Below are 12,797 nucleotides of genomic sequence, written 5' to 3'. Positions count from 1 at the left end.
GGGGCAGCAAAAGGTTTAATCTGTTGGCCAGTATCTTAGCGAATAATTTGATGTCCGAATTGATCAATGAGATTGGTCTGAAATTAGTTTTACACGTGTGATCTTTTTTAGGTTTGGGGATGACAATAATAACAGATTTTAAGGAGTCTGGGTGAAATTTATCGTCTAGTAGAATTTTGTTGTAAAGGGATAATAAGTATGGAGACAGAATGGTTGAGAAGGTTTTGTAAATATACAGAAGAGAAACCATCCGGGCCAGGGGCCTTAGATGATTTTTGTGACTTTAATGCAGAGTGTAATTCCTCAGCCGTTATGGGCTCGTTCAGGGTTGAAGCTTGAGAATCTGAAAGTTTTGGAAGCTTGCATGAGTCCAGGTATTGTTGGGCTAGGAGAGATGGTGCGGACCTAGGTGATTGAGACGGAGATAGGTTATAGAGTGATTTGTAGTAATCGTAAAATGTGCTGTTAATCGAGACTGGGTCGTAAGTTAACGTACCAGTACTATCTCGAATAGCTACAATGGCCTGGGCGGCACGCTTGGCCCTCAGTTGTCTTGCTAGCAATGCGTCTGACTTATTACCCTTTTCGTAAAACTTCTGATTGGCCCAACGGAGGGATTTTTCTGTCTGTTCTGCTAGGATAGAATTAAGTTCACCTCTCACCCCTTGTATTTGTTTAAGTGTCTCAGCGGAGCGTGTCTGTTTGTGTAGGGTCTCCAAGCGTTCCAGTTCAGTCAGAACTGTGAGTCTGCCCGTCAACTTTTTCTTCCTATAAGTGGCATATTTAATGATTGCGCCTCTAATTACAGCCTTGTGGGCCTCCCACACTGTCGCTTCAGAAGTCACAGATGAAGAATTAAGATCAAAATATTCCCTAATCTGTGACTGGAGAAGGTCTCTGAATTTAGGGATCTGAAGCAGGGTTTCGTTTAACCGCCATGGGGGCCGCCCTCTTTTTGAATTAAGGGGGTCAATAGTAATAGAGACCATTGAGTGGTCGGACCATACCACGGGTACGTGGTCGACTTTAATCAAAGTAGCCAACAGTCCACTACACCCAAGTAACATATCTATCCTGGAGTAAGTGTCGTGAGGGATAGAATAAAAGGTATAATCCCGGGAAGTTGGATGGACAGCTCTCCAGGTGTCAAACAACCTCGCCTCTGTAATTACCCTTTGGAGGGAATCCCCCTGCGTACCACTGGTAGGACCCTTTTTAGGGGAACTCCTGTCCAACGTGTGCGAAAGTACGGCATTAAAATCCCCTCCTAGCAAAACTAACCCTCTGCGGATGGGATGTAGTTTATCAAATACATCACGGAAGAATTTAGTCTGGCCTGTGTTGGGAGCGTAAATATTAACAATAGTCATAATTTGGTGTCCGATCTGTGCTATTAAGATAATATATCTCCCATCTGGATCTACAGTCTTAGAGATGAGCTGGAAGGGTACAGAAGAGCGTATTAGGATTGAAACTCCCTGTTTCTTAGAGAAGTTAGTGGAATGAAAAACGTTGGGGAAGCGCCTGGAGGACAAGGAGGGATGGGAGTGCTTTTTAAAATGAGTTTCCTGTAATAGGATGATATCACCTTTTTTAGATTGGATGGTTTTATATAGCAGTGACCTTTTGTGGGGAGTATTAAGTCCTTTAACATTGAGAGAGAGTACAGTCAGTGTCATGTTATCGAGGTACAATTTGTTACTCGCACCAGTGTCTAGGAAGGATTAGAGAGGGAGGAAGGGAGGAGAGAGGGGAAGAGAGAAAGAAGAAGACAGAAAAAAAAAAAAAGGATAAGATACGAGAGAGGAGTGGGCAACTTTACCCCCCAATGCCCTGAGAAGAGGGAAAGGCCCACTGAGTGAGCACCCTGAAAAAAAAGAAGAGAAAGAACAAGGAAGACTACCTCCTGATGGGAGGTAGTTCTATAAGGGTGCAAAGTTAGGGAAGGCTGTGGAACCCGTAGGTCACTCCACAGGAATCCCTAAAAAATAAAGGGAACGTGGCCTAGATATGCAAAAGACAATAAATTTTGTTGAAAAACGGAACAATAAAAAAATGGGAAGAACAGGTAAATACGATATAAGGTGATCCACCCGGTATTATGCGCCATAGTACAAACTCGGAACTAAGGTAAAAAACAACATAGCAACAACAGTGGGGTTCCGAAGTCCTCTCCTCCTCCCATACGCAAAATAGTGCGCTCACGGGATAGGAGGAAGAGGAGGGGAAACCAACAACCATGAGCAACAATTTAGCAAAAGGCTATAAGTAAAACACATTTCTAAATGTAAATAAGTTATCAATTTGTTCTATAACCATGTCAGGTAGGTAGAGTAGCACTATCCGATGCAGAAGCTTCATCATCCAGCTGAAGTAGCTGGAGTCTGCGGAGCAGGCTCTTCCCTTCAGCGACATTATATACAGATTCTTGCCGACCATTAACTTCCACTATGAGGCGGAACGGGAATCCCCACTTGTATTTAAATGCATTGTCCCTGAGAGATTTAGTGATGTCTCGTAATTCTCTTCTCCGCATAAGAGTATTGGGGGCCAAATCTTGAAAAATCTGTAAGGAGCTGTCCTCAAAGCGAATGTGAGAGGAAGAGCGACTGGCCTGAGTAATTTGGTCCTTCACCTGGAATGAGAGGAACTTCAGAATAACGTCTCTTGGGGGGGCATCATCTTTAGGCTTAGGCCTCAGGGCTCGGTGCGCCCTTTCAATCTGAATCTGATTTTCCACTAACGTGGGAACCAGCGAGATAAAGAGGCGTTTGAGATATGCTTCCAAAGATTTGGGAGGGACCGATTCCGGGATATTCCGTATCCGCAAGTTATTCCGTCTCTCTCTATTTTCGAGATCTTCAGTCTTCTCCTTAAGGAATTCTAATTCCCGGTGGAGGTAGTCTATATCGTGAGTGGCATCGGAAAGTCCCTTAGACATAGAGTCAACCTTTTCCTCCATTTTGGAAGTGCGTGTAGACAGAACAGCAATTTCCTTGCGTAGGTCTACAGATAGTTGTTGCAGATTAGAGGTTACAGTTTTGGTGAAGTCCGCAAACATAGCTTGAATGTCGCTTTTGGTAGCAAAAGTATCTTCGGCTGTAGGAGACATATCAGACAGACGTCCTGGAGAGGAGGAAGGAGAATGTGTCGGCAAGGTTGGGTCTGGACGGGCAAAATGTGGACGTATGCTTTGTTGAGAGTTTTTTCGACCTCCTCTGGTGTTGCTTTTGCTCATAGTGAGGTTGTCGGGATAGCAAAGAGCCGAGTCTGTAGTATCAAATAGCTGATTTAAACCCGGGTGGACGGCCAGCTAGTAACTTTACATCACCTGAGTTCTTCTGTGCAAGGGTGAATACAGATAGAATAACGGGGTTGCTGGTGGGTATTCAGATCTGATGGGTAGGAACCGTGTATGCAATGTAATGTCCGTGTCCAGCGAAATGTCACGGGCTCAAACAGACCAAAGAGGGGGGGCCTCTGCAGATTATACACAATTTTGGAGGGCGTCCGCGGTCACACCCCACGATGCAAGCTCACCCAGTCGACCAAAGGGTACACTGAAGACAAGATAGGTCTAGCAAAGCGTAGATTTAAAATGCTGCCCGTAAGCCGTGGGTATAGAGTCCACCCAGCTTGTGTGTTATTTAACTGTCTGATTGCTGGGATTCTGTTGTTACACTTGTGGGTTTTTTTTATTTATTTTTTTATTTTATTTTTTTCCCTCCCCTTTTAAGCAGAAGATGGAGCTCTAACCCCACTTGGTCTCAAATTGACTGGGATAGGAAACATGAGTCCATCAGACTGGGTAAAATGAAACAGTGATCCTTGGATCGCAAAAACAGTTTGTATTAGCAGATGATAGAGGCTGTGGACAGGGTCCTGTTATTAAACAGTGATTCTTATGAGAGAGCTGGGCACATAAGTCCAAAGCCCAGATAACCCAGCACCCACTTTATCTCAGCTCCACTTCATCATTCTCCTGCAGGCAGTATATTGAAGATATGACACAACGTTTTCACATGCCTACGCTGTGGGGAGAGGCAGCTCAGTGTGGGGAGATGTAGGCAATTTCTATTGCTGCTGCGGGAGCCTGTATGTGGGTTAGAGGTTGGGAAATAGATGGAGGGCAGAGGGAGATTTATGTATGCCTCTCCCAAGATGGCCGCCGCTGGAGGATTGCTGATGGTCTTCCCCCCTGGACGTGTGTCCGTCGCGGGGAGACTAGGGAGCAAGGTCCCGCTCTTCTCTGCTCCAGGTGAGCTTACTGGCGCTCCCAGGGGCTGTGTTCCCCGCCTGTCAGCCTGGCGGGAGGCAGCCGTTAGCGCGCGCCCGCGCTGCCGTTCCTGGCTTCAGATCCCCCGCTGGGCGCCGCTCCGGGTTGGCGTGTGGAGCCCCTGAATAGCGCACCAGCTCTGGGGGGTAATAGCTGCACTGGGGGCTTACCTCTTTATCCCTCCAAAGCCTCCAGGCCCGCCGCAGCTCACTCGTTGATCCGGCCGTGCGCGTCGGGAAGGCGCCGAAATTGAGGCCCCGGCTTCTCCCCAGTAACAAGGCCGCAACCTGCAGGAGCGCTTAGAAGCGCTCCCCGGCTCTGCGGCACGCTCCATTGGACACAGGGCACAATCGGGGAGGTAGGTGATCGGGGTGGGGGTCAAGGGAGGGGGTATGGAGGCAATGAGGGGGTGATTTGTATAAAAGGGCACAGGAGCTGGGGTAACTTGCGTCCGTGCTGCAAGCTTGCTAGGCCACGCCCCACATCTGTCCAATAAATTTAATGGTGTGTGCATACAGCTAGCAGTTTTATTTGCAAAGGCTAGCGGTCAGTTCATATATGCAATGTCTTATATAGCGCAGTAGATTCCGTTGCAGCGTCTTATATAGCGCAGTAGATTCCGTTGCAGCGTCTTATATAGCGCAGCAGATTCGGTTACAGTGTCTTATATAGCGCAGCAGGTTGCGTTATAGTGTCTTATATAGCGCAGTAGATTCCGTTGCAGCATCTTATATAGCGCAGTAGATTCCGTTGCAGCGTCTTATATAGCGCAGCAGATTCCGTTACAGTGTCTTATATAGCGCAGCAGATTTCGTTACAGTGTCTTATATAGCGTAGCAGATTCCGTTACAGTTCCTTATATAGCGTAGCAGATTCCGTTACAGTTCCTTATATAGCGTAGCAGATTCCGTTAAAGTGTCTTATATAGCGCGGCAGATGCCGTTTACAGTTCCTTATATAGCGTAGCAGATTCCGTTACAGCGTCTTATATAGCGCATCAGATTCCGTTGCACTTTACAATAGTAGACAGTGATAAAACAAACTGGGTAACAACAGACAGGCTTGGAGGTTAGAGGGCCCTGCTGCAAGCTTACAATCTATAGGATAAATCACATGTGATTTATCTGACTCAAATTGAATGTAAAAAATGGCACATCAAGTGTCTAAAGGCCCCCATACACTAGGGCGACTTGTCCTTAGGACAAGTCGCCCCCGACTTCCCCCTGAGCTTCCCCGGCTGCTCCCCGGGGGAGCTTGATTAGATTGGCACTTGATGTGCCATTTTTTACATGTGATAAATCGTCTCGATTTATCACATGTAAAAAACCCGGGGAGCAGGGGGGGGGGCGCTAAGAGGTGGGAGCTGGTGGGAGCAGGGGGGCTGGGGACGCTGCGGGGGACACGTCTGTGTCCCCCGCTGCTGGGGACGCTGCGGGGGACATCGTCTGAGCGGCGAGAAGGTAGAGGGAGCAGGGGGGGCTGGAGACGCTGCGGGGGACACAGGCTGCATAGAGCCGGGCAGGGGAAGCCGGCCGGGAGCTGTCAGTAATGAATAAAAAAAAAAAGCCCATACAATGAATGGGCAGCCTGTGATTGGCTGCTGAGCGCTCTCTCAGCCAATTGCTGACTGGCTGAGAGAGCGTTTAGCCAATCACAGGCTGCCCATTCATTGTATGGGCTTTTTTTTTTATTCATTACTGAACTGACAGCTCCCGGCCGGCTTCCCCTGCCTGGCTCTATGCAGCCTGTGTCCCCCGCAGCGTCTCCAGCCCCCCCTGCTCCCTTTACCTTCTCGCCGCTCAGACGATGTCCCCCGCAGCGTCCCCAGCAGCGGGGGACACAGACGTGTCCCCCGCAGCGTCCCCAGCCCCCCCTGCTCCCTCCACCGCCGCGCCGCCCCACTAGGTCCCAAGTCGGGTGGTCGGACGTGCAGCAGGTCCGACCACCCGACGCAGATCCGATGCGCACGGGACCGCGCATCGGATCTGAGGGGACATCAAAACTAGCCGATTTTGGTCCGATTTTGGCCAGATCCGACTGATCTGGCTGAAATCTGACCAAAATCGGCTAGTGTATGGGGGCCTTAATTGTATGTAGGCCTCCTGCGAAGCTGCCAGGGAAGTTTAAGGGAAATCAGATGCAATTTACAGGTCAGATAAATCTTACTAGTGTATGGGGGCCTTTAGGCAAGTGAAAGTAGCTGCTCAGTGTTAGTAGTGTTCAAAAAGTGAACAATAGATGTGTGAAGCTGTTACATAATCAAAAACAAAGTGCTATAAATGAAGCACCACTGGCACACCCGTTTGCAGCAGTGGGGTCCGAGCAGCGACTGGGAGGTGGTAACGGCATTTGCCGGATGGCGGGGCGAAACACTGCTCAATTTACAAAAATATTTTGAAAAGACAGGCTGGATGCTGTTTGGCTGAGAGAATTTTTTCAGCCATCATGTGGGGGGGCCGCTGATACCCGGCTGGTCTTTTCAAAAGATGTTTTTCAAATCAGCAGCACTTCGAGTCCCGGCAAATGCCTCTACCACCTCCTAGCCACCACTTGGACCCGCTGGCCAGACCTCGCCCCCCGCCGCTGCCAGCTTCCCGGGAGTGTTTTACTTGCAATAAATCGCATGCGTTTTATTGCATGTAAAAATGGTACATCAAGTGCAAAATTGTAGGCGAGCCTCCCGGAGGTCAAGGGAAAACTGGTCTGACTTGTCGGAGTAGTGTATAGGGGCCTTAAGAATTTAATTATAGTGGACAAACCTTTAACCAAATTGGAGTGTAGGATGCACTCAGGAGGGAGGAGGGAAGTAATGTTGGTAAGTAACTCTCTAATACTGAGTGATTTTTTTTTTTTTCCCCATTAAACTTAAATGAACTTAACACTGGTTTCCTAATATAATGACAGGTAAAGTCGGCTGCCATCTTGACCGCCATGAAAACATTGGCAGAGGTTATATTGGATTGGAGGGTTTCAGAAAGATTATGAATGAGCCGAGATTTAATGAAATTCCCATGATCCTTGAGACACCCTACAGGTTAGTATAGGTTTTGTTAAACCATTACTCTTTAGTATCCTTATCGTTTTTTATTTTTTATTTGAAGCAATGTCTACTGCAGTGTGTTATCTTCAAGTAGATTGCACTTGGTGAATGCTGATCTTTGTTTTGTGCAATTCCTTACCCTGCTTTGTCACTGAAACACACTAATGACCTTGTGTTTTGGTAGGTTTCTAACACACTCAACTACAAAATATGTAACCTGCGGTATTGTAGGAGGCCTCTCCTTGCCTATACTTATTTCTCTATGAAAACCAAATCCTAATTCAATAGAAAGCCTTATCAGCAAACCCTTCTATTAGTCAGAGGGAAGTGCAGGGAAGTGCAATTTATGCTGTCTGGTATGTCCCAAACTGGAGTGTGTTTTTGGGTGACACTATTTGCGCACTATTTAAGCTCTAGGACCCTGCTGCCCTCTGCTGACCAAAAGAAAGAGCAACACTGACTCAAGGGCGCAAGGGTATTTGAGCTGATATGTTTAAAAGAATCTGGACCCGTTTAGGGAATATAATAACCAGAATTAATTTTTATTGTACATAAAAACAAACAGTTTAAAAAGTGCAAGTGCCAATTGTCACAAAAGTGCAAATGCAATCAAATACATATACATAAAATGTATCATGGGAAAAAACGTGGATAGATATAAAGATATTGATCTCACCAAACAAGGACGTGTTCCACGTCTGAAGAAGGAGTTACCTCCGAAACATGTTACGCGGGATGCTAATACATTGACGGGAGACGATCCATCTGATATCTATATTGATTAAGCCTGTGCGGTGGTGCACCCTACTGCTTCCCCGGGATTACCATCTGCAAAGCACCAAGCCCACCGCACGCACCTTGTTTGGTGAGATCAATATCTTTATATCTATCCCCGTTTTTTCCCATGATACATTTTATGTATATGTATTTGATTGCATTTGCACTTTTGTGACAATTGGCACTTGCACTTTTTAAACTGTTTGTTTTTATGTACAATAAAAATTAATTCTGGTTATTATATTCCCTAAACGGGTCCAGATTCTTTTAAACATATCAGCTCAAATACCCTTGCGCCATCTCTGCAGACCTAAAAAAACTTTTTGGTATGTCCCAAACCCAGGACTTATCATTTCTGCTGCTACCATTGCGGAGGACAGCCCCCTTCAGTTGTGGCATTTACTGAGGTTACCCCTGCCTGAACAAGCCTAACAGGCCCTTGGTCTCTATAAGAAACCAACATTCCCCCACTACCACCCTTCCCTGATGCTGGAAAGGAGGATGTACAGTATTTCTCTTGCTGCTACCCAGCATGCTTAGTGGTCCTGCTGCATTCTCCTAATGCTGCAATGGCAGCACAGTGCCTTGGTCACTGCTTGTGTCTGCAGTGACGCAGAACCCCTGGGAGACATCTCATGCTGGAACGTAGTTGACAGAGGTGATAATGATGAATGTTAGGAAGGAGCATAATTACATGAAATGATTTAAAGTGCCAATGTCCTAAAGAAGTTTGTATATCATCTGTATTTACATTCATACTTCCATCTGATGCGGGATTACCGATCCCAGTATACCCTGCAATTGTTTTCCTATTAGGACATGCTAAAAAGTACACAGTGACAACAATCAGGTGGTGTCTGGCAGCTTCCACATTTTCTGGAGTATATCAGTGGCTTGCCTAGGCACTCTATGGTGCCGCGGGTTGGTGGTCCAGGAACAAATCAAACTGTTTTTATGATGGGTAAAACCTGTGCTAGTGGGCGTGACTTGTCCAAGCGTCTGAGCGGCTGCTTGGTGACTGAGCTCAGTCAAATATACATCTGAAAATTCTATCCCCTGGCGGAGAGACGCTGTTCGCACAGACTTGCCTTCCTCTATCAATCGGCTAAACTGTCCTGGCCAGCGGGAGCTGGTGTTCGGCAGGGGTGAGTGTGCAGTGCACAGCCTGCTTCTTTTCTCTGCTCACGGCAGCTCCAACTTGGAGGGCTCTGTCGGGGTTGGATCCGTGGAGCCTGTGCCTTAGCCTCCGTCCCTGTCTATCTTTTCTACCTCCTCCCCCTGTCTATCTTTTCTACCTCCTCTCCCTGTCTATCTTTTCTACCTCCTCTCCCTGTCTATCTTTTCTACCTCCTGAATTGCCTGGAGCGACATTGTGCGATACTCATTATCCCAGAGATTGTGTTGAGACTCATTACCCCTGCAATATAACATTATGTTTAATAATTATCTGGGTACTCAACCCTACTTGCTTATTAGTTGGTGAGCCTGGGTGGTGTGCTAGCCACCACCTTGCTATTTTTTAGCTTTTTCTGGAGTATTCTTCTGTAGTCCCAGAACGTTCTACTCTCCAGGACTCGTTTCTAGTCTCGGTATTCTCGCTTTCCAGATGTAAACCCTTGGGTGTATGATAGAGAAACTACTCTTTGTATGGCTCTGCTATTGCTGAGGGCCTGGCCGGACGAACACGTATTTCCTACTAATGTGCTTATTGTTGTTTTTATTCTTTGTATGCTATATATTTTAGCTTTTTATATTGTTTCACTATGTTGTACCTATGCTATTATACTGATCCTTTTCTACAGCTAGATGCTGTTGTAAGGATTTTTTGTACAAGACAAAAGTTGAATATTTTATCCTTTTTGCCGTATGAGAGTTAAGGACCCCACACACTAGAACGATTTTTTTGCCGATTGTCCGATTTCCGACCGATCGGACGATTTTTACCGGTAATCGGCCAATTATTGCCGATTATAGGTAAAATATCGGCCGATATATCGGACGATCGGTCGGAAATGGGACCGATCAGCCCAAAAATCTTTCTAGTGTGTTGGGGCCTTTAGGTTTGTCCTAAATAGGACCACAGGTTCACTGCCCAGTCGGTCTATATAACTGCTATCGTTTAATAGGGTGGGTTTGACGGGTGGCGTTAATTAGTTTGGTATTGATTAGCTAAGATGATGTTTTTTTTATCCTGATGCAGATCTGGGAGTCAAGCTAAAGTTAGTCTAGCTAAAGACCACTAATTTACTGACTCCTATAGTTCATATGGATCTTATCCGTTATCTGGGTGGTTGGGGAGGGAGTGGTTAATTAGGTTAGTAGGGAAACGGGGTAAGTTTGGGATCCAAGTATACTTGGGTTGAGGGCAGATCATACAGGGTGGGGGGCTATGGGGAGGTTAGCTTTGTGTAGTTTTCTTCTCTTTTTCTTCAATAGGTAGCCTTTGCTATTTTACTTGATATGTATTTTGTTTCGTACTGGTTCAGGTTGGTTTTCTACATTCCACTAAATAATGTCTCATTCTGTAATCCTGTCTACCTCTGACTTCGTGTACCTGAATGGTGCCTTCGGGTATTTGTGACATTGGAATCCTGCTGTAGAGACAACCTGCCTATTTGGTTGTTACATATCACTCCTGCCTAATTTGTCTACATTGGTTTTGTTGTTTGTTTGTTTTCCTTGCCAAAATCAATAAAAAAATAAAACCATGTGCAAGCTGAATCACACAACCACATTCTTAGTTTTTAAACATGTAGCTTATAGGTGATTTTATACAGCTGAATTGACTTGAAACATTATATAACTATGTATGGTGTCCATGTAGAGCAGTAACACTGGACACTATACATAGAGGCCCCCTGGTGGTAAGATAAAGGGAACAGCTCCCGGCTTCTGCCATGCCCACTCCTTACTGCCGACAGGAGAGCTGTCGGAGCACACATGTTGTATGAAGAGTAGGAAGGTGAATCACATGGTCTCCTCTCTCTTCTGTCGTGACAGTACCCAGGAAAGCTGCATGTGAGCTGGTAACTGCTCTTATGACTGTCAGCACTGGGCAAAGCAGGGCACCACACAACAGCAACTCTGCAAAGGATGGGTAGTAGATAATCAATGTAAATAAAAGTACATAGGTAAAAGGATTAGACTGTGTTGATTGGCTAGTCTGGTACTCCCTGAAGGGTACTGTGAAGCAGACAGATTAATGTCGGCGTCTGTATTCTAACTGTCAGCATCTTGTCCGACGGGATCATCACTGTATTCCGTTGTTGAAAAGAAAGGATAAATTAAACAGATTTACAAATATAATAACTTGCTAGTTAAGATGTGCATATAATAACAATTTCCTGCTTAGAGATGATATCTTTAGCAGAAAGGCTAATTGTTCCTGTGTAATTCCTATAGATGTAAATGATATCAGGCAGCATATACACTGTTCTTGCCAGCTTTTGATGAGTAGAGAAAAGCAATATTTATTTTAAGAACACAGAGATCTAATTATAATGTTTCTTGTTAGAACATAACCACTTTATTTGTCTTTGCTCATATGAATATATACAAGACATCAGTATGAGCCACCAATTTGCAAACTTTTTGGCTAGTTTCCTAAGAGCTTCTTATTTACATAAACAGTGACATCAGCAGCGAGAGAAGTGACGAGTCAGCTGCTGACAGGGATGAACTCTTATATAGACTTTGGTACAGAATGCAGATGCATCCTCACACCCTATTGCTGCATTTGTGCCTAACATCCTTTCTCTGTGTGCCAGGTGGTATGTGGTCATTAGGTCGGGATCGGTAGGAAATCCCGCCACCGGAATTCCGACAAGGGGGGGACTTTTATCGGCGTCGGGATTTCGACCGCCGGGATACTCACTGCATCCCATTAGGTCGACCACTAGAGGTTGAAACATTGAAAAGGTCGAGATGAGTTTTTCATGATTTTTTTTTTTTTTTAAATCGACTTGTTCATACTGTACCATCGTAGTGGGCATAAAGGGAGAATATAATAGTGTGCAAAGTGCAGCAAGGCACCATGCCCGAAGCATGGCAAGTGGGCACTAGTACACTTTTATATGGTGTTCATGTCGACAGACGCAACAAAGTTAAGCTAATGTCAACCTTTTACATATCGACCTTTAGACCTTTTTTCTCTTGTCAACCTAACAACCCATACCTGTGCCAGGTCTCATGTGACTCTGCTTGTACCAAGTGTCTTTTTGTGTATTCTTCTTAGGAATGTGCGTTTATCGGTGTTCCATGTCTCTATGATGCAGTGGCGAGGTTCTGTTAAGCACCAAGTTCTGTTCTTCGTTTATAGATTCAGACTCTGTCACACATATATACATATACAAGCATACCTCCAACTGACCCATGAATTTTTGCGGCTCCATCCTGTTTTTTGGGGATACATCCACCCGGGGCCAGCAGTGTCCCATGGTGGCGGGCGCAGTTGGAAGTCCCCTCTGCTCAGTAGGAAGATGGGCAGGGGGCATGGCCAGCAGCTCACACAGCACTGGCCATGCCCCCAAGGTGGCGAAAATGAGGCGTGGCCTCGTGGGAGTCCCTCACCTCCTAGCAACAGGATTTTTTGGCGCAATGAAGCATCCCTCTTTCGTTCTACACCACAGTTGGGAGGTATGTACAAGTGTCGCGTATCAAATTTAATCCATACTCTTTTGTGAAGCGATTGTGTTGTGTTATGAG

The 12,797-nt window shown here is 45.8% G+C and overlaps 1 protein-coding gene across 5 annotated transcripts in view; it reads left to right on the top strand.

Annotated features, from left to right (window-relative positions):
• The window catches only part of LOC146026099 (putative endonuclease 4), a 60,857-nt gene that overhangs the window by 32,157 nt on the left and 15,903 nt on the right, over nt 1-12,797 (top strand). For all 5 annotated transcript variants that reach the window (XM_083156484.1, XM_083156487.1, XM_083156482.1 and 2 more), the window contains one exon: nt 7,181-7,310. In XM_083156484.1, coding sequence (XP_083012610.1) covers nt 7,181-7,310 — 130 coding nt within the window. The remainder of the gene's footprint in view (nt 1-7,180; nt 7,311-12,797) is intronic.

Source organism: Crinia signifera, chromosome 8 (genome assembly GCF_055691185.1).
Source record: "Crinia signifera chromosome 8, ASM5569118v1, whole genome shotgun sequence".
NCBI lineage: Eukaryota > Metazoa > Chordata > Amphibia > Anura > Myobatrachidae > Crinia > Crinia signifera.
This window is presented reverse-complemented; position numbering and strand designations above follow the sequence as displayed.